We start from the raw sequence: 22,654 nt of genomic DNA on the forward strand, positions 1-22,654 counted from the left end.
CACATTATTCATTCATCTGTCAATGGGCACTCAGATTGCTTCCATATCTATTGTGAATAATACTGCTATGAACTCAATATTAAGAAAACAAACAATCCAATTTTAAAATGGGCACAAGACCTAAACAGACATTTTTTTTTCCCTCAAAGAAACATACAGATGGCCAGCAGACTCATGAAAAGATGCTCAACATCACTAATCATCAGGGAAATGCAAATCAAAACCATACTGAGATATCACCTCACACCCATCAGAATAGAATGGCTATTGTCAAAAAGACAAGAAATAACAAGTGTTATTGTGGCAATGATGTGGAGAAAAGGGAACCCTAGGGTTGTGAAGAGTTGGACACGACTGAGCGACTTCCCTTTCACTTTTCACTTTCATGTATTGGAGAAGAAAATGGTAACCCACCCCAGTGTTCTTGCCTGGAGAATCTCAGGGACGGGGGAGCCTGGTGGGCTGCGTCTATGGGGTCACACACAGTCGGACACGACTGAAGTGGCTTAGCAGCAGCAATACACAGTTGGTGGGGATGTAAGTTGCTACAGCAATATGGAAAGCAATATAGCGTTTCCCTCCCCTTCAAGTGAAGAGTAGAGCTACCATGTCGTTGTTGTTGTTCAGTCACTAAGTTGTGTCTGACTCTTTGTGACCCCATGGACTACAGCACGTCAGGCTTCCTTGTCCTTCACTATCTCCTGGAGTTTGCTCAAACTCATGTTCATTGCGTCAGTGATACTATCCAACTGATCCTGCAATTTCACACCTGGGTATCTGTCTGAAGAAAATGAAAACACTAATTTGAAAATATATATGCACCCTAATGTTCATAGCAAATGTTCGTATTTTAATTCATCAAGTATTTGCTAAGTACATGTTCTATGCCAGTCATTGCCTAGGGGTTTAGGACTGACAAAAGTAAGACTGCCTTTTAGGAGTTCAGGGGAAATTCACACATGTATGAGTATCCACTATCATTATAGAGGTAGGATGAGATGGCATAAAGGTAGCAGTTTATTCTATCCAGTGGTGGCTCAGAAAGGCTACAGAAGATGTGAAGGTGGATCTTGAAGGATTAGTTCATCAGGTTGGAACAGGGGCATCCTGGACAGAAGGAATGAGATGAGTCAAAGTATGGCAAGGTGCAGGAACATAGGGTCTCAGAGATGAGGGAATGGCTTGCCATGAAAGAATTCATGGAGAGGAGAGGTTGGAAGTGAAGCTGGGCCAGAGCCAAATGAGGTTGTTTAATATTGATAGTAAACTTCAAAGTAACTAGTAAACTAAAAATTCAAAGTGCAGATATGGAAACAGTTGATGATGTATGACTCCCCCAAATATAATCATTTGATCTGGTTCCCTTTTCACTGATTGATTGTAATGTGCTGCTTTTGTATTTTTTAGGTGACCAACACTCAAATATTTCAGCTTCAGTTTCATACTGGATTCATTCCACTGGACACAACAGTTTTAAAGTTCACCAAGTGAGTGATACTTGGGCCAAACTGCCTTTTCAATCCAAGGAGCTGTGAAATGCTGGCAGTTAGTGCCAGGATTAGTGCCCGTGTGACAGCTTCCCCCTCACCCCAAATCCTGTGCCTGTGGCTTAGCAACATACCGGAGGCTGGTTGTATTTTACAACTCTCAGTTGGATGTAATTTGTCATAAACACAAATGGATCAGACTTAAAAAGATCTGAAATACCTTGTGGGGGAGCAGAAGTGAGCAGAGAAGGAACAGAGTGTCAGTATGGTCATCCTTTGCATCTGTGTATCTCTTTGTGTTTTGCAACAGGGAAGGAAATGGAACCAACGAAGACCCATCAGAATGGATGCCTTGTTGTAGCACTGAAGCAGGGTCCCCCAGGACCTCTGCATCAGATATTAGTTGCTGTATTATAGTGTAATCTAGGGGACCCATGAGAGTGGCTGAAACTGGGGTGATAGGTGGGAGTTGCTAGAGCCAGGTTAGGAGTAGACATTCAAGAGCTCAGGATGGTGGCTGTGAGCCTTTTTCACTATTTTAACAACTGATTTGGACATGCCAGTGTACAGTGTCAGGATATATCTGCCCTGCTATCTAGAATGCTTTCACAAGCAGTAGTATCTAAATTCTATAAGTAGGCATTCTTCTCCTCTTTTATCTCAATGAGGGAACCGAGGCTCAGAACAGTAAAGTCTCTTATGTGCTAATGGTTGATTTTTCCTTAGAAATGAGTCTCAGAGTGAACCTCAGAATCCATCTACAATGGTTTCTGCATTGAACATCATAACGGTTCCATTGTTTTTCACTGACCTTATTCTTCTTAATTCCTATTTAGGCCTGAGTTGGATGCATGTGATGTACCAGAAAAATATCCTCAGCTATTTCAGGTAACTCTGGATGTAGAACTACAGCCGCACGACAAAGTGATGGAGCTAACGCCACCATGGGAACATTACTGCACAAAAGATGTCAACCCCAGCATCCTCTTCTCTTCTCACCAGGAGCATCAAGATACTCTGGTCTTAGGAGGTATGAGTCATCCGGTGGCTTAGTTTTCAGAATGAAGCCTCTGTGTTATTTATCTCACTGATTTATTTCCTGTGTTTCCTTGATGTCTTTTGTCTTGCAGGACAGGCTCCAATAGATATCCCTCCAGATAATCCCAGACATTTTGGGCAAGGTGGCTTCTTTTCCACTCTCTGCTGGCAAGGTATATATTTCCAAGCATTTCTTTAAGTTACTGGTTAGGTGGTTAAATCACATGGTTCTTCTATAAAAATGATTAGTCCTTGAAACAGTCTAAAGTAAAAACAACACTTGGAAGTCATCTGTCTAATATGTTATTTCACATTCTTCCAGCTCATTCCTTTTCCATATAAGGCAGCTTTCCTACTCTGAACTCCATGGATGCTATTAGACTGATGCAAAAGCCATTTTAAGCTGAATTCTACCTTTTCTATTATGCAGTGTTTTGGATCACAGCACTGGGCTTATGAATAATCATGGTATTTTCTAGGATCTCCATTTACACTGCTGACACACATGCAAAATTAGCAAAGATCTGTATCTCACGCCCTTAACTAAATTCTCCAAAAATACAAAATCTGGCAACACCCAGCTCCACCCTGCCCAGGCTTTGACCACTAGCAGAGCAGAGCTGAGCTTCCCTAGTGCAGGGAAGGCAAACACTCACTACCTACATATCTCTGCTACTTGCTTTAAAAACCTTGACAGAGGTTGGACTTGATCACAATATCCTTTTTTGCAGAACCTGGAGATATGTTTAGAATTTTTCCCAACATGAGACTTTGGACAGCTCCCAGTAGATTAGCATTGGTATTCTGATTGATAGCCCTTTGCTTTAGAGTTTGCTGAAGTTAACTGCAAGATTGAATGTGGAATTCCATGGTAAGGACTTTCTTAAGAAAGGGGTAGGAAACTGCCTCTGGTGATAGTGTACTTAAAATCTTCTTGGTTGTCTGTCCTTTCCGTGTCAATATAACACACTATTCCCATTGCCTACACAGAGTTTTCAATGTGTGATGAAAAAGTTATTTATAGAATTCCTTTGAATTGAAAGGTTTACTTTCAGAATTTTCTTTTTAAAAAATTTTTATTGGGAAATAGTTGATTTACAATGTTGTGTTCTTTTCAGGTATACAATAAAGTGAATCTATTGTACATATATCCACACTTTTTAGATTCTTTCAGAATTTTCTACTGAGAATTGGGACCTAAAACATTTTAAAAATGGGAAAATCCAATGAAATCTAGATAGCAGGTAGATTTCCCAGTCCCCTCTTGATTTCTCCTTCATCTTGCTTCTTCACATAAGAGCTTTTAATAAACTTTACTTTTACTTTCCTCTGCTATTTTAGTAAGTGCTTGAGAAATCTTCTTATCAGGCTATAAAATAGGTTTAGCACAAATGCACAGTCTTTTAACTTAACTGCACAGAGCCAGATGGATTTAGGAATGCAGAATTTTTTGCACGTTAGAAAGGCAGTATGTTACATAAACTACATATTACTTAACACCCCTGAGTGTATCTCAGACAACAGCATGTCATTAAACATGTTAAAATGTCTGCAGTGAGGGGCTGGAAGAAGTTGCTGCCATAGGCGTCCTGGCTTTAGGCAGACCAGATCACACATTGAGCTTTTGCAATGGACCAAGCATTGTAATAGGTGCTAGAGAAAAAAGGATATCCCCAGTGCTCAAGGATCTTCCCTTCTGGTTTGCAAGGAAATGGCTATATTGTGAAATTTGGGGAGGTGAAACATTAGAAAAGTAGAAAAATCAAACACTGAGGTCCTGGTACTCTCTGTTGGCCTCACTGCCCCTGATAAAATTTCTGACATTGGAGATCAAGCCCGAGCATTTGGAGTGGGAGCACTGACTCCAAGACCCTAGAGTACCAGAGAACTAACCCTAGGGAGTGTCAAATAGTGAGAAGTCACACAAAAGGAAACTACTTGAATACAAGGCCTGGCATCACCCAACCACCAGTAGCACCCTGTGCAGGATGCCTCACCTAAACAACAAAAAAACAAAAATACAAACCCAATCATCAGCAGACAGAATTACCACCTCACTCAGCCTTGCTCATCAGAGGAAAAACAAACAAACAAAAACTCAGCACAAATCTCACCCTATATAAAGCTTACACAGACCACTGGACCAACCTTAGGAGGGCAGAAACAAAAAGGAAGAAAGAATTCAACCTTCTTCAAGGAAAGAATTCAACTTTCCTTCAAGCCTGGGAAAAGGAGACCTCAAACACAATAAGTTAAAAAAAATAATAATGAGAAGGGAGAGAAATACTATGCAAAGGAAGGAACAAACTAGAAACACAGAAGTCCAAATAAATGAAGAGGAAATAAGCAAACTACGTGAAAAATGATCAAAAACTTGGAAACAGAATGGAGAAAATGCAAGAATCAATTAACAAAGACCTAGGAGAATTAAAGATAAACATACAGAGACAAACAACACAATTACTGACATTTAAGAAACTCTAGAAGGAATCAATAGCATAGTATCTGAAGCAGAAGAACGAATCAGTGAGCTGGAAGATAAAATGGTGGAAATAACTTCTGAAGAGCAGAATAAGGTAAAAATTTTGAAGAGATTATAGTTGAAAATTTCTGCAACATGGAAAAGGAAATAGTCAATCAAGTCTAAGAGGCACAAAGAATCCCATACAGGATAAACCCAAGAAGAAACATGCCAAGACACATACTAATCAAACTAGCAAAGACTAAACACAAAGAATATTAAAAGCAGCAAGGGAGAAGCGACAACTAACATACAGGAGAAACTCCACACACTTAACAGTTGATCTTTCAGCAGAAACTCTGCAGGCCAGAAGGGAATGGCAGGATATATTTAAAGTACTGAAAGGGAAAAATCTACATCAAGATTACTGTACCCAGAAAGGATCTCATTCAAAATTGATGGAAAAATAAAAAGCTTTTCAGACAAGCCAAATTTAAGAGACTACAGTACCACCAAACCAACTTTACAACAAATGTTAAAGGGACTTACATAGTCAAGAAATACAAGAGAAGAAAAAGGATCTACAAATCAACCCCAAACAATCAAGAAAATGACAATAGGAACATAATAATTACTTTACATGTAAATGGATTAAATGCTCCAACAAAAAGACGCAGACTGGCTGAATGGATACAAAAACAAGACCCATATATAGTCTACAAGAAACCTACTTCAGACCTAAAGACATATATAGACTGAAAGTGAGAGGAAGGAAAAATATATTCCATGCAAATGGAAAGCAAAAGAAAGCTGGAGTAGCAATCCTCTTATCTGAAAAAATAGACCTTAACATAAAGAATATTACAAGAGATAAGGAAGGACACTCTGTAATGATCAAGGGATCAATGCAAGAGGAAGACACAACAATTGTAAATATCTATGCACCCAGCATAGGAGCACCTCAATAATAAGACAAATAGTAACAGACATAAAGGAGAAATTGACAGTAACAATAATAGTGGGAGACTTTAACACTCCACTCACATCAATGGACAGATCATCAAAACAGAAAATTAATAAGGAAACACAAGTCTTAAATGACACATTAGATGAGATGGATCTCATTAATATCTTCAGGACAATTCCATCCAAATGCAGAGGAATACACCTTCTTCTCAAGTGCACATGAAACATTCTCCAGGATAGACCACATCTTGGGTCCCAAATCAAACCTCAATTAATTTAAGAAAATTGAAATCATAGCAAGCATCTTCTCCAGTCACAGAGTATGAGACTAGATATCAACTAAAAGAAAAAAAGCTGTAAGAAACACAAACACATGGAAATTAAACAACACATTTCTGAATAACCAACAGGTTACTGAAGAAATCAAAAAGGAAATAAAAAAATTTCGAGAGACAAATGACAATGAAAACACAACAACTCAAAACCTATGGGAGGCAGCAAAACCAGTTCTAAGAGGGAAGTTTATAGCAATACAATCCTACCTCAAGAAATAAGAAGCACATCAAATAGACAATCTAACTTTACACCTAAAACAGCTGGAAAAGGAAGAACAAGACCCCCAAAAAGTTAGTAGAAGGAAAGAAATCATAAAGATCTAAGCAGAAATAAATGAAGAAATGAAAGAAACAATAGTAAAAATTAATAAAACCAAAAGCTAGTTCTTTGAGAAGATAAACAAAATTGGCAAACCTTTAGCCAGAGTCATCAAAAAAAAAAAAAAGAATCAAATCAACAAAATTAGAAATAAAAAAGGAGAGGTTGCAATAGACAATGCAGAAATACAAAGGATTAGAAGAGACTATTATCAACAACTCTATGGCAATAAAATGGATAACCTGGAAGAAATGGACAGATTATTAGAAAAGTTCAATCTTCCAAGACTGAACCAGGAAGAAATAGAAATTATGAACAACCCAATTATAAGCACAGAAATTGAAGCTGTGATCAAATATCTCCCCAAAAACAAGAGCCCAGGGCCAGATGGCTTCACAGGAAAATTCTGTCAAACATTTAGAGAAGAGCTAATGTGTATCCTTCTAAAACTCTTACAAAAAATTGCAGAGGAAAGAACACTTCCAACCTCATTCTATAAGGCTGCCATCACCCTGATACCAAAACCAGACAAAACAACACAAAAAATGAAAACTACAGGCCAATATCACTGAAGAACATAGATGCAAAAATCCTCAACAAAATTTTAGCAAACAGAATTCAGTAACACATCAAAAAGCTCATATACTGTGATCAAGTTGAGTTATTCCAAGAATGCAAGGACTCTACACCATATTAACAAACTGAAAGATAAAAGTCATGTGATAATCTCAATAAATGCAGAAAAAGCCTTTGACAAAATTCAACACCCATTTATGGTTTAAACTCTTCAAAAAATGGACATAGAAGGAACCTACCTCAACATAGTAAAGGACATATATGATAAACCTACAGCAAACATTATTCTCAATGTTGAGAAACTGAAAGCATTCCCCCAAGATCAGAAACAAGACAAGGGTGTCCACTTTCACCACTATTATTCAACATAGTTCTGAAAGTCCTAGCTACCGCAATCAGAGAAGAAAAAGAAATAAAAAGAATCCAGATCAGAAAAGAAGTGGTGAAATCTCACTGTTTGCAGATGACATGATACTGTACATAGGAAACCTTAAAGATAGTATCAGAAAATTACTAGAGCTAATCAGTAAATTTAGCAAAGTTTCAGGATATAAAGTCAATACACAGAAATCACTTGAATTTCTATATACTAACAATGAAAAATCAGAAAGAGTAAATTAAGGAATCAATCCCATTTACCATTACAACAAAAAGAATTAAATGTCTGGGACTAAACTTACCTAAAGAGACAAAAGAACTGTACACAGAAAATTATAAGACACTAATGAAAGAAATCAAAGATGATATAAACAGATGGAGAGATATTCCATGCTCCTGAGTAGGAAGAATCAATATTGTCAAAATGATTATACTACCAAATGCAATCCACAGATTCAGTGTGATCCCTATCAAATTACCAATGGAATTTTTCACAGAATTAGAACAAAAAATTTCACAATTCATATGGAAACACAAAAGACCCCAAATAGCCAAAGTTGTCTTGAGAAAGAAGAATAGAGCTGGAGGAATCAACCATCCTGACTTCAGATTATACTACAAACTTACAGTCATCAAGACAGTATGGTACTGGCACAAAAACAGAAATATAGACCAGTGGAACAAGATAGAAAGCCCAGAAATAAACTCATGCACCTATGGGTACCTTATTTTTGACAAAGGAAGTGGGAATATACAATGGGGCAAAGACAGCCTCTTCAATAAATGGGAAGCTGGACAGCTACATGTAAAAGAATGAAATTAGAACACTTCCTAACACCATACACAAAGATAAACTCAAAAAAGATTAAAGACCTAAATGTAAGACCAGAAACTATAAAACTCTTAAGAGGAAAATATAGGCAGAACACTGGATGACATAAATCAAAGCAAGATCCTCTATGACCCACCTCCTAGAGTAATGGAAATAAAAACAAAAGTAAATAAGTGGGACCTGATTAAACTTAAAAGCTTTAGAACAGCAAAGGAAACTATAAGCAAGGTGAAAAGACAACCCTCAGAATGGGAGAAAATAACAGCAAATGAAACAACTGACAAAGGATTAATTTCCAAAATATACAAGCGGTTCATGCCAGAAAAACAACCCAATTAAAAAGTGGGAAAAAGATCTAAACAGACATTTCTCCAAAGAAGACATACAGATGGCTAACAAACACATGAAAAGATGCTCAACATCACTCATTATTAGAGAAATGCAAATCAAAACTACAATGAAATATTACCTAACACCAGTCAGAAAGGCCATCATCAAAAAGTCTACAAACACAGATGCTGGAGAGGGTGTGGAGAAGGAATGCTCTTGCACTGTTGGTGGGAATGCAAATTGATACAGCTACTGTGGAAGATGGTATGGAGATTCCTTAAAAAACTAGGAATAAAACCACTGTGTTACCCAGAAATTCCACTCCTAGGCATATACCTTGAGGAAACCAAAATTGAAAAAGACACATGTATCCTAATGTTCATTGCAGCACTATTTACAATAGCTAGAGCATAGAAGCAACCTAGATGCCCATTGCCAGATGAAGGGATAAAGAAGTTGTGCTATATATACACACAATGGAATATTACTCAGGCCATAAAAAGGAACCAATTTGAGTCAGTTCTGATGAGATGGATGGAACCTATTATACAGAGTGAAGTGAGTCAGAAAGATAAATATCACATTCTAATGCACATATACAGAATCTAGAAAAATGGTACTGAAGAATTTATTTACAGGGCAGCAGTGGAGAAACAGACATAGAGAACAGACTTATGGACATGGGGAAAGAGGAGGAGAGGGTGAGATGTGTGGAAAGAGTAACAGGGAAACTTGCATTACCATATGTAAAATAGATAGCCAATTTGCTGTGTGGCTCAGGAAACTCAAACAGGGGCTCTGTATCAACCTAGAGGGGTGGGCTGAGGAGGAAGATGGGAGAGAGGTTCAAAAGGGAGGGGATATATGTATACCTATGGCTGATATATGTTAAAGTTTGACAGAAAACAACAGAATTCTGTAAAGCAATTATCCTTCAATAAAAAAAGAAAAAGAAAAAAAAATGTCTGCAGTGAAACATAACTCATAGCCCTGAGTGAAATCAATGAAGACATTTATAAGTAACTTTCACATCAGTTCCAGTCAGATGTTTTCCACAAACGCAGGGAAACCTTTAGTTTTTCACAGCTTTTTGCATTTCAGAACTGGGGGAGGAGGGATGTGAATCTGCACTTGGTTTGGAACAGGGTCTACCTGGCAGTAGACGAAGTTCCATAGGGCCATCTGCCCCACGGAGGGCCTGGGATGTCACTCACCAGCCTCTCCATTCCTTCCCCAGAAGAAAGGATTTTCCTGCTGGAAATCTTTCCTGCTGCCCATTTTATGCTGAAAGTAGCTCCTCCCAGTTGGTGTAAGGGCCATCCTTACACCAGAGCCATTCCCCCTGGTCACTTACTAGGCATGGGGTTCACTTCTGCTCCAGACTGTGGGAGAAAGGCCCTGCTTTTGGCTACAGGTCATTGGAAGAAGAAAAAGACCATGAGGGGGTTAGCAAGGACCAGGAAACAATGTTTTGTTTTTTTCAAAGCACCTAGCATAGTGCTGGGAAGAAAAAGAGGGTGGTGAGAGTAGTAATTTTAAAAATAAGAAAAACCACTTAAGTACTGCTTACTATTGATCTGAGCACTTTCCATATCGAATCTCATGAAATTTTCACAACACTCAACGGGAGCTAGGTTCTATTTACTATTCCCATTTTGCAGAGGGAAAAACCAAGGCACAGAGAAGTAAAGCCACGTTTTCAGTGTCACAGAGCCAGTAAGTAGCAGAGATGAGATTCAAACTTGGGCTGATTCTAAAGTTTTTGGTCTTCATGCCTATGCTATATTCCTCTCAAATGCTCATCAGATAGTAATTGAATGTTATGCGAAATACATCAAGTTTTCCATCAGTAAGAATCTAAAAGCATTGTTTTTTTCAGGCTGCTCTTTCTCTCTTTCTGAAGTTAAGTGTGTAGACTCTAACAAAAAGCAGTAATTCTGTGGCTGGTGACTGACTGTTTCTGGCATACTGGCCTTCCTTAGATCAGAAATCAGAGAAGTCATTCTGCGAGGAGGACCACGCCGCCCTAGTGAATCAGGAGAGTGAGCAGTCAGATGATGAACTTCTGACGCTGTCCAGCCCACATGGCAATGCCAATGGTGACAAACCTCATGCAGCCAGGAAGCCCAGCAAAAAGCAGCAGGAGCCAGCTGCCCCTGCACCCCCTGAGGATGTGGATCTTCTGGGTCTAGAAGGGTCTGCAGTGAGTAAGAACTTCTCTTCGTCGGCGGCTCCTCCCTCCAATTCCGAACTTCTGAGTGACCTGTTTGGAGGCGGAGGTGCAGCCGGTCCCGTCCAGTCTGGACAGGCAGGGGTGGATGATGTGTTTCACCCGAGTGGACCTGCATCCACCCAGTCCACACCACGCCGATCTGCCACCTCCACCTCTGCATCGCCAACACTGAGAGCAGGAGAAGGTAATTGTTTCCATATTGTGCTGTACCTCTCAGGACTGAATTACAACTTTTGGGCCAAGCAGGTGGAATAGAACTTTCCTCATAGTCTAGACTTCTCTGATCTCCCTGAAAGTCTCCAGAAGGTCTGTATCTTCATGTCAGAGGGGACCACAAGAGGAAATAGAAATACTGTCCGTTTTGGTAGGACAGAGTAAGAAAGAATATTTGAGTTCGTCACCCTTGCTTTTTTTTTTAAGGCTTCAATCCCTCAGCTGCTTTACTTATTTCTGCTTGGAGGTGTAGATTGATGAATTGTTATTAATAATAACAGCAATATCTGTGGGATACTCACTATTTGCCCAGAGAAGGCAATGGCACCCCACTCCAGTACTCTTGCCTGGAAAATCCCATGGACGGAGGAGCCTGGTAGGCTGCCGTCCATGGGGTCGAGAAGAGTCGGCCACGACTGAGCGACTTCACTTTCACTTTTCGCTTTCATGCATTGGAGAAGGAAATGGCAACCCACTCCAGTGTTCTTGCCTGGAGAATCCCAGGGATGGGGGAGCCTGGTGGGCTGCTGTCTATGGAGTCGCACAGAGTCGGACACGACTGAAACGACTTAGCAGCAGTAGCAGCAGCACTATTTGCCAAACATGTAATTTAACACCAGCCATGAATTCAGTCTTTATAAAAACACAGTAAATAAGGTGCTATTGTTATCTCCGTTTTCTAGTTGAGGAAACAGAGGCTTAGAGTCAAATTAGTAATGTACTTCTATATAGCGAGTCCACGGGCCCAAAACTAGGCCATTTGACTCCCGAGCTTTCCCTGTTTTCCTGTAATGCCTTCTTGGAACTGTAGTTTTCTGAATACATTTTTCCTGTGCAGAGAAGCACCTAATTAATTTAAGATATATTTAACGGGCTCCTGCCAGCAGCACAGCTGATGGAGTGGAGCAGTTGGTGCCAGATATAGAGTTTGAGCCCGATGAGGCTCAGTCCGCTTCACTCCGCTCATTGCCAGACTCAACCCTTCTTGTGGCTGGCCATTCACAATTTTTTGACATTTGCAGGCAGACTCTCTTAACATCTGAGCCACCAGGGAAGCCTAATTTAACATAGGTTGGTATTAAAAGGGTACCAAGTAATAGAAGATTTTAGCATTCTCTACTGGTGGATGTCAAAGTTAGGTGTCCACTTGCAGATATTCTATAAATCTCAGTATTCTCATTTTATAGAAGGGATAAAGTTTGGTTAGTATCAAATGAGCTAAATGATACACATCATGTAACAGAGTGCCTGATGTATAGTTGATTCATTGCTGCCATGTAAGGCTAATCTACTGCCCAGCAGACATTAGGAGAGCATTATGCCAATGAAGTTGTAGGTGAACACATATTAATCATATCCCTCCCTGGGTTTTGAGAATGGGGTTTATTCATTAACTTGTTTGACTGTAGTTATCTGTTCCTAGAATAGGTCACTCCTACTCCAGGAAGCAGTCAGCCCATTAGCTTGATACCTACAAATTAGGAAGTGATACCTCATTATAGGGAGCTAATTCCCTTGCCCATTAATGCAAAATTAAACCCAGTCATATATATGCCACTCTGTGTCATTTTCATCACATTTATCTCGCATCTGTGAACAATGTGAGATGCCTTTGGGAAATTCCTGGAATTTGAATTCCGAAAACTTGAACGAGTCCAGTCTTATCATTTACTTGATACTGGGCAAGAAACTCGGCTCTCTGAACCTCAGTTTTATTGTCTGTAGAATGAAAATGATATCACTTCTGTCTGACAGCTGACAGGATCAGCTGATGTACTCTTTATGAAAGGCAACATAAACCCTAAAGAAATTATGCAATATTAAGTTACTGCATTGTTGGGCTTCCCTGATGGCCCAGTGGTTAAGAATTCTCCTGCCAGTGCAGGAGACATGGGTTTGATCCCTGGTCTGGGACGATCCTACATGCCACAAAGCAACTAAGCCCGTGTGTCACAACTGTTGAGCCTATGCTCTACTGAGCCCACACGCGGCAACTGTCGAAGCCCACGTGCCCTCCACAAGTGCAGCCACTGTAATGAGGAGCCCAGGCACCGTAACGAGAGAAAACCTGCACAGCAATGAAGAGCCAACATACTCAACATAGATAAACAAAATTCAAAAATACTATTATTGTGTTGTTGCTGGAAACCTCAGCTGCCACTTTGTTGTAGTTTTCTTGGTTCATTCACAAACTTTTTTGCATTTTACTACATCTGCACCGAGTTTCTAGCAAGTTGTAAGCAAGCAATGTTTTGAAAGCATTTCGTTTCATAGAACATAAGGTGTGACGAGAGCTCAGTTTTTGTCACACTCATTTTCTTTTTAACTTTCAGCGTGCCAGGACCACTAAAAACACAAAACTAAACAAAACCTGGTCAGTGAGGTTTTCTACTGTTCACCTTAATAGCAAAGCTCCTCGTGCCTGGCGTTTGTTCACTAATTCACTGAATATGATCATAGTTCATTCATTGATCATCTCTTGTGATCCAGGCCTTGGTTTCACCACTTATCTATTAATCTATAAGCTTGCTTGATTTATTTCATGTTACTAAGATGCCCAAGGCCCACAGGGCCTTGTTTATAGAGTGTATGGTTCATCCTACAGGTAAATCAGGAGTTCTCCTTTGTCCTCAAAGAAGGGGTTATTCACATGTAGTCAGAAATCCTTGGGCTTCATTGTTAACCCTGAATGAAGTTTTAAGGATAGGATGGGCCTGTGGAGCAGCCCATGAGGCAGGCATCATCCTGACTTTTCAAGTATTTGGCTTAGAGCCTTGTAAGAGTGACAGCTGTCCAATATTTATTGAATGAGTGAACCCATAGGACAAAGACACACCTTTTTCCTGTTGTTTTCTAGGTGCCACCTTTGACCCATTTGGAGCACCTTCTAAACCATCAGGTCAAGATTTGCTGGGTTCTTTTTTGAACACAGCCAGTGCTTCCAGTGACCCCTTTCTTCAGCCTACGAGGAGTCCTTCTCCTACAGTGCATGGTAAGGAAGTACTTATGCTGTGTTTAGTGGAACAGGGTTCCCTACTAGACATCAGTAGGTGTTCAGATATAAAAACATCTTGTAGGCAGGGTTTTGTTTTGGCTTTTGTTTTTGAAAAGCTGCATATCTCTTGAAAATTAACAATTCATGTTAACATATTAAAAGCTCTGCAGTGTTTTGCAGTAAAGAAGCCTGCTTAACTTTTACTCAGCTTCCATAAAATTTAATTTGGAAATTTTTTTCTTTTTGTGTTAGACCTATATGCACAAAATGTATAGGGCACCATCAATTGTAGGACATATCTTTATTTTACGTACTGTCACTTTTAGTTGATTCGAAGATGCTTACTAGTTGAAGTCTTTGAACTATGAAAAATATGTCTTGAGTTAATAAAATGTAATATGACAAGCATTCCACAAAATTAGTATTCCACAGAACAGTTTAGAATACAATATCCTGATATATTAAACTAGTTCTAAGATGAAGCCACTAACCACACTCGACTGTTGAGCACTTAAAATGTGCCAGTCTGATTTGAAACATACGCTAAGTGTAAAGTGCATACCAGAATCCAAAACTTAGTACATAAAAGCAATGTAACATGTCTTATTAATATTTTTCTATTAGTCATTTAATATATTTTGAATATATTAGGTTAAGTAAAGTGTTATATTAATATTAATTTTACCAGTGTCTTTTTACCTTTTCTAATGTGACTACTAGAAAAATTTTAAATTATACAAGGCCCACATTATATTTCTAAGTTAGAGACAAACTTTGTGGAAAGAATCATACTCACATCTGTTTGTAAGAGCAAAAAAGTATCACTTAGGTAACACTGATTAAAACTGAAGGTCTTCAGTGAAGGATATATGGCTTTGAGCTGGAGAAATGAAGCTCCTTCTTGATGCTGAAGGATGCTGAACATCGATGGCCTAGACTTAGAGGACGATGTGTTTATTGTTGAAGGCCCCCTGAGCCCCTCTGGGGAACACAGTTTAGTGATCAGCTTGACTTTATGGGAGCTATGCAAATGCAAAAGGAAATTGAGTTGTGCAACACTGATCAAACGGTAATGACCAAAAATGAGAAAGCAGTCCAGGAACAAACTTTATGGGTAATTTCCTAGTGCTCTTAAATCTCAAACTATTTGAAGTGGGTCCACAGGACGATATGCAAGAAATTCACCTCTGACCCTTGTGCAGTGCCCACTTAAAAGAATCTCTGGATTGGAAGTTGGCTACCCCAAGAGGAAAGATGCAGGGTGATAGGTTAAAGCTGTTGTTTTTGTTCACTTATTTAAAATGTAGGTTATGTCATTGCTGTCCCCGCAGTGGCTCCCTGCTTCACTCAGCATGGAAGCCAAAGTCATCGAGATGGCCTTGGTCGGCCCTCTGTGCTCTTAACACCCAGGGCTGTGACCTCCTTCCCCACTTGCTCCCCTTGCTCGTTCCATTCCAGTCACATGGCCTCTCCACCATTCCACTGGCTGTCCTCTCTTCCCCAGACCAGGGCATGGCTAATTCCTTCCCTCTTTCATCTTTGCTTAGCAATCACCTTCTCAGTGGGGTCTCCTCTGACTGCTCTATTTCACATGGAAACTTCTTCTCCTGTCTATCTTTCCCCACTAGAACCTGAGTTCAGAGGCAGAGACTTCTGTTAGTTTTGTTTATGGATGCTTTCCTAGTGCCTAGAAGATCTGTGTAATGTGTTGTATTATCTACCTGTCTTTCCACATAAAATAAATTATCATTTTTCCCTATGTAAATCTCTTTGATGCATACTGATAGTATTATCTAGTTATCTAGTTTCCTGACTTTAATACTTCGAATTTACTGTTTTCATATGAGTACCACCTTTTATGTCCCATGGGTATGGATGTTCATCCTTCCGCATGGCAGTACTGGACTTGGTTCTCTCTTGTGAGCTGGCTAGAAGATGTTTATCCCTCAGTTTCAGCCAGTCTTTTGTTTTGTGGCTGTGCTGCTTATTTTGATCTGTGTGATGCTAGTGTGTGAAAGAATGTTCCACTATCCTTGCTGAGAAGGGAATCATTCCATTGTTAGTGGGTCAGTTGCATCCTCTTCATATATAGATGAGACTCAGGTGTCAGTTTGGGAGGTCAGATTGCCCACCTCCAGTTTCTACAAGGCACTATCCATCTCTTCTGAAAATCAAGAAATGTTGCCTTCAAGTTCTACGAATATTTATTGAACATTTTCTCAGAAGAGAATAATTATTTGGGACTTAATCTGAGAAGAAAAACTGAACAAGTAACCACAATAAAAAGCTAAGTGGAAGTTTAAAATACTGGGTATTATCTTTTCATTTATTTATTCCTTTCTCTCCAGCAGATTTTAAATTTCTTGCGGATAGGCACTGTGTCCTTTAGCTTTCTGTTTCCTGATGGTGCCTTGTGTAGGTTTGTGGGTTTGATTAGTAATAATGTTGAAGTACTACTTCCTAGTTCTGCATCCTAGTTGGGTGTAAGACTAAGGTCAGAGTTTAAAGGAAGTCAAGCACCAAAAGTTAGCAAAATTATCTAGTTTCCACCTCAGTTTTCATGGATTACTGTGGAAAAAGAGAAGGGAAAACTGAAAGGAAAGAGCTGTTATTTCTGATAATGGAATATTCTTAACTCCATGATGGGAAGGTACAGTGTCTTGGTTCGTACTAGGGAAATTAAACAGGTAAAAATAAGGCTTGGTATAAGGCTTGGTGCCTTGATCCTTCTGGTGGTGATATGTGTACTGTGTCTTAAATCCTACTTGCAGTGTTATTTTAGTGTTCGCATTGTATTCTGTAATTTAATGAACAGAACCTAGAAGAGTCTTAGAAGTTCTTTCTTACGGCATCCAGTTTCTTATTTGGATTTTACAGATGCAGAAAATGTTTACTCTACCAATGTGTACTCTGATATACCTGATTATATTTAATTGAACGTTTCCTTTCAGTTCTCCACTTGAAACTTTGACAAGGGTCAGTCAGTTCAGTCACGCAGTTGTGTCTGACTCTTTCTTACCCCGTGGACTGCGGCATGCCAGGCTTCCCTGTCTTTCACCAACTCCTGGAGCTTGTTCAAATACATGTCCATCAAGTCGGTGATGCGATCCAACCATCTCATCCTTTGTCGTTGCCTTCTCTGCCTGCCTTCAACCTTTCCCAGCATCAGGGTCTTTTCCAGTAAGTTAGTTCTTTGCATCAGATGGCCAAAGTTTTGGAGTTTCAGCTTCAGCATTAGTCCTTCCAATGAATATTGGACTTCCCTGGTGGCTCAGACGGTAAAGCGTCAGTCTACAATGCAGGAGACCCGGGTTCGATTCCTGGGTTGGGAAGATCCCCTAGAGAAGGAAATGGCAATCCACTCCAGGACTATTGCCTGGAAAATCCCATGGACAGAGGAGCCTGGTAGGCTACAGCCCATGGGGTCGCAAAGATTTGGACACGACTGAGCGACTTCACTTTCACTTTCAATGAATATTCAGGCCTGATTTCCTTTAGGATGGACTGGTTGGATCTCCTTGCAGTCCAAGGGATTCTCAAGAGTCTTCTCCAACACCAGTTCAAAAGCATCAATTCTTTGGCACTCAGCTTTCTTTACAGTCCAACTCTCAACATCCATACATGACCACTGGAAAAACCATAGCTTTGACTAGACAGACCTTTGTTAGTGAGGTAGTGTCTCTCCTTTTTAATATGCTGTCTAGGTTTGTCATATCTTTTCTTCCAAAGAGTAAGAATCTTTTAATTTCATGGCTGCAGTCACTATCTGCAGTGATTTTGGGGCCCAAGAAGATAAAGTCTGTCACCGATTCCACTGTTTCCCCATCTATTTGCCATGAAGTGATGGGACAAGATGCTATGATTTTAGTTTTTTGAATGTTGAGTTTTGAGCCAGCTTTTTCACTCTCCTCTTTCAGTTTATCGCTTTCTGCCATAAGAGTGGTGTCATCTGCATATCTGAGGTTACTGATATTTTTCCTGGCAATCTTGATTCTAGCTTGTGCTTCATCCAGCCCAGCATTTTGCATGATGTGCTCTGCATATAAGTTAAAGAAGCAGGGTGACAACATACAGCCTTGACGTACTCCTTTCCCAATTCTGAACCAGTCTGTCATTCCATGTCCAGTTCTAACTGTTGCTTCTTGACCTGCATGCAGATTTCTCAGGAGACAGGTAGGGTGATCTGGTATTCCCATCTGTTTAAGAATTTTCCAGTTTTTTTGTGATCCACACTGTCAGAGGTTTTGGCGTAGTCAATAAAGCAGAAGTAGATGTGTTTTTGGAACTCTCTTGCTTTTTCAATGATATAATGGATGTTGGCAGTTTTATCTCTGGTTCCTCTGCCTAAATGCAGCTTGAACATCTGGAAGGTCACAGGTCACATACTGTTGAAGCCTGGCTTGGAGAATTTTGAGCATAACTTTGCTAGCGTGTGAGATAAGTGCAATTCTGCAGTAGTCTGAACATTCTTTGACATTGCCTTCTTTGGGATTGGAATGAAAACTGACCTTTTCCAGTCTTGCGGCCACTGATGAGTTTTCCAAACTTGCTGGCATATTGAGTGCAGTACTTTCACATCATCATCTTTTAGGATTTGAAATAGCTCAACTGGAATTTCATCACCTCCACTAGCTTTGTTCATAGCGATGTTTCCTAAGGCCCACTTGACTTCACATTCCAGAATGTCTGGCTCTAGGTGGGTGATCATACCATCATGGTTATCTGGGTCATGAAGATCTTTTTTGTATAGTTCTTCTGTGTATTCTTGTCATCTCTTCTTAGTATCTTCTGCCTCTGTTAGGTCCATACCATTTTCTGTCCTTTATTGAGCCCATCTTTGCATGAAAGTTCCCTTAGTATCTCTAATTTTCTTGAAGATACCTCTAGTCTTCCCCATTCTGTTGTTTCCCTCTATTTCTTTGCACTGATCACTGGATGGATTTCTTATCTCTCCTTGCTGTTGTTTGGAACTCTGCATTCAACTGGGTATATCTTTCTTTTTCTCCTTTGCCTTTCGCTTCTCTTCTTTTCTCAGCTAGCTGTTTGTAATGCCTTCTCAGACAACCATTTTGCCTTTTTGCATTTCTTTTTCTTGGGAATAGTCTTGATCACTGCCTCCTGTACAATGTCATGAACCTCCGTCCATAGTTCTTCAGGCACTCTATCAGATGTAATCCTTTGACCTCCCTTGAGAGGGGTCAGAATGATCTGTTTTGAAGCTGTAGTGAGTTCGTTGTTTTAGTGACAGTAGGTACATCCCTGACACCAGCATGGTGGGTGGATGGTATCTAGTCAGTTCCTAGTAAGTGTTCTGATTGACTCATATTTTCTGTTAATGTCCCAGCAGAGGAGACAAAAAAAAATGTTTTTTTAATTTTTATTCATTTTTTTAATGCAAAATACATTTGTTATTGGGGTATAACAATGTTGTAATAATTTCAGGTGAACAGTGAAGGGACTCAGCCACACATATACATGTATCCATCCTCCCCCAAATGAGAAAACAAAATTTTTGTTCTAAGTTGCTCATGCAGTTTATGCCAGCTTAAGGCAAATTGGGTTTGAGTTTCATTTCACCTTTTTTTTATTGCCTACTGACTTTGTGTTAAGGGTAGAGGTGGGACCCATGCAGATGAAGAAGATAATTCTTGCTTGCACAGTGTACTCGAGACAGATATATGCACAGTTACAATTCAAAGTGTACCTTTGGAAGTAAAATAAAGGTGAACAAGGAAGTAACAGAGACAAACAGTATATGGCTTCCACCAGTGCTCATATAAGTAAGTACAGATGAAGGCAGAAAATATCAATGTTGCAGAATGTGGAGAGAGCTCAGAGGGAGAGTAGAATCACATGAGACATGGGCATATCACGAGAGGGAGAGCATTTTCTTTTGTGAACTCAGAAAAGTGGTTTCTGAGCTATTTTGTCCTGATTCTTTTTCTTCTCCTCGTTTGCAGCTTCTAGTACCCCTGCTGTGAACATTCAGCCAGATGTTTCAGGAGGCTGGGACTGGCATACCAAACCAGGTAAAGACCAGCAGATGGATTTTGTGCCACATAATTGGTTGCTGAAGCATAATCCTTCACCCAAGGTGAAGTGAGTACTTGCAGAGTGTTAGCCCCATTTATGGAAATTCCTGAAGGTCCCCAGTCTGAGAAAGCTTTTCACATTGCCCTTGATGACATGGTAGTTCTACATGTCAAATGATACTTAATTTCTCTAAGTGTCAGTTTGCTAAGTGTTTGCCTTGACAATAGTGTTAGACAGATCTGGGTATACATCTTCAACCATTTAGAAGCTCTTGAATTTTTTTTACCAGTCTGAACTTTAGTTTTCTTATCTGTAAAGTGGAATTCATAATTCTTGTCCCACACAGTTTAAGTGAAATTACTTACATGAAGTTTTCTGGCATAGAGTAGGTGCTGCATAATCTGAATGGTTTTCTCTCTTACAGAGAACTTGTTTTAGATTTGAATTTGTCTGGAGTAAATAAATTCTCTTTCTGTTGTATTTTTTGAGAGCCATCTTGTGTGATAATCTTTCTGACACTGTGCAAGTTACACACACACACACACACACACACACACACACACACACACACTATATGTCTGTCACAGCAACTTTCTAAAAAAGTTGCTGTTTGTAACCAATGAGAAAGTATCGACACTCAGAGAAGTTAAGCAACATGTCAAAGGTCACTCAGCTAGGAAATGGCAGAACCAGAATTCAGCTCTGACTCGTCTCATAGGAAATCCCATAGGAAAGAACGGAGTCAGGTGACATGAGGTAAGCACTAGACGTAATGGTTTAGAGGAGTGGCTAGGAAATGACTTATACCTTTTCGGTTCCCTGTCCTTGCTCCCGGTCACTACTCACTTGAATTAGGGAAATGGGGTCTAGCAACTTCTAACATATTTGCAAACTTTGTCCTAATTTGCCTTTAGAGACGAGGTGAGCAGTAGCTCTAGATTTCTGAGCTTCAGAATTCAGCCTCAGACAACTAACTCATTTGCAATGCCCTTCTTATTTTTTTCAGGAGGTTTTGGAATGGGAAGCAAATCAGCTGCCACCAGCCCAACAGGCTCCTCGCATGGTACTCCCACCCATCAAAACAAACCCCAGACTCTGGATCCTTTTGCTGACCTTGGCACATTAGGTATATGTATAACAAATGAAGATACAGACTTACTTTTGGCTACAAAGCCTCAAATCTAAATCTTTGGTGTTAAAAATAAGCTGTAGTGTTTACCTGGGATCTAAAATAATCTGTATTTTTAAGCTGCATTCTAAAACCTAAAGCTGTCTTTTTAGAAAAGGAAACAGGCTTCAAATACTGAGTTGGAGCTAACCCCTATTAATGTATTTCTCCAATCCCTGAGTTTGGAGTAGTAGTGCCAATAAGGTAAGAACTTCTGGGAGCATCTAAAAATAAGAGTTTGCACCTAATTAGTGACTGTGTAGGGAAACGGTGAGAGGCAGTGTGGGCAGATCGAGCCATGCTGCGAGGGCTGGCTGTGTGCAGGTCTCATTCTGAAGTTGCCGGTGAGGCCCTCACGCGGTGCTCCTCCTCTCTCCGTGGACCGCAGTCCTCTCTGGTCAGGTGTAAACTTCCAACAGAAAACAGACCTCTGGAGAATATTTCTAAAGAGTTTTCTCATCAGATGTTACTTATTATTATTATAGAATAAGTGCTTTATGAGCAAGTAATTTTGGAAACACTGGGTTCAGTGGACTCCAATTAAGTGTTTTATGAGCGAGTAGTTTTGGAAACACCAGCTCCAGTGGACTTTGCTCATTGCAGAAACTTCTGAGGATCGGGGCTCATGGTGATGCTCCCCAGTGAGGGGAACAGTGTGCAGGGTTCTGTTTTACCAAGAAATCTCTCTTCAAGGTGTAGTTGATTGGACTACTGTGTTTTGAAACTTTTTCCTTCTCCTTGAAGTGCAGAGTTGTTAAATAAGGGTGAGGTAGCTCTGACACAAAGGTTTAAATAAGCCAACTTGATAGTTCAGTTTCCCCAAAAGGCCTCCGGAAGCATTTAGAGCTGAATTATCTGCAGGGAATGAGAACATGCTACCATTTTATTTTTTGCTAGTAGTTATGTTAGAATCTTGACCTTTCCTCTTATGTCATTTAGATCTTTTTTCCTTTTAAGAATTTCTCAAATTATTTTCCCTTTTTTTGTATCTGAAAGTCCAAATTTTAGAATAATAACATTCTATAAAACAGGCAAAGTTCTATTTCAAGTAAAATCTTTTCAGTGTCCATTTTTTACCCATTTATTCATCCCACAATTATTTATTAAGTGCCTTCTGTGTTCTAGCATTGTTTAAGTGGAAACCAACCAGCCAAACTAACAAAACCAAAACAAAATAATTCCTTCTTCTTAAAGTTGATATTCTAGAAGGGGAAATAAACAGTAAATGAATAAATATACAATATAATGTCAACTAATAAAAACAACTAATGTTTAGTTGGATCTTTTACT

At 39.7% G+C, this 22,654-nt stretch overlaps 1 protein-coding gene across 5 annotated transcripts in view; it reads left to right on the forward strand.

Moving 5' to 3' along the window:
• DNAJC6 (DnaJ heat shock protein family (Hsp40) member C6) overlaps positions 1 to 22,654 on the forward strand; it is a 186,565-nt gene that overhangs the window by 149,586 nt on the left and 14,325 nt on the right. For all 5 annotated transcript variants that reach the window (XM_060410657.1, XM_060410646.1, XM_012168865.4 and 2 more), the window contains 7 exons: positions 1,408 to 1,487; positions 2,324 to 2,517; positions 2,618 to 2,698; positions 10,705 to 11,139; positions 14,026 to 14,160; positions 20,124 to 20,192; positions 21,203 to 21,322. In XM_060410657.1, coding sequence (XP_060266640.1) covers positions 1,408 to 1,487; positions 2,324 to 2,517; positions 2,618 to 2,698; positions 10,705 to 11,139; positions 14,026 to 14,160; positions 20,124 to 20,192; positions 21,203 to 21,322 — 1,114 coding nt within the window. The remainder of the gene's footprint in view (positions 1 to 1,407; positions 1,488 to 2,323; positions 2,518 to 2,617; positions 2,699 to 10,704; positions 11,140 to 14,025; positions 14,161 to 20,123; positions 20,193 to 21,202; positions 21,323 to 22,654) is intronic.

This window comes from Ovis aries, chromosome 1 (assembly GCF_016772045.2).
Source record: "Ovis aries strain OAR_USU_Benz2616 breed Rambouillet chromosome 1, ARS-UI_Ramb_v3.0, whole genome shotgun sequence".
Taxonomy (NCBI): Eukaryota; Metazoa; Chordata; class Mammalia; order Artiodactyla; family Bovidae; genus Ovis; species Ovis aries.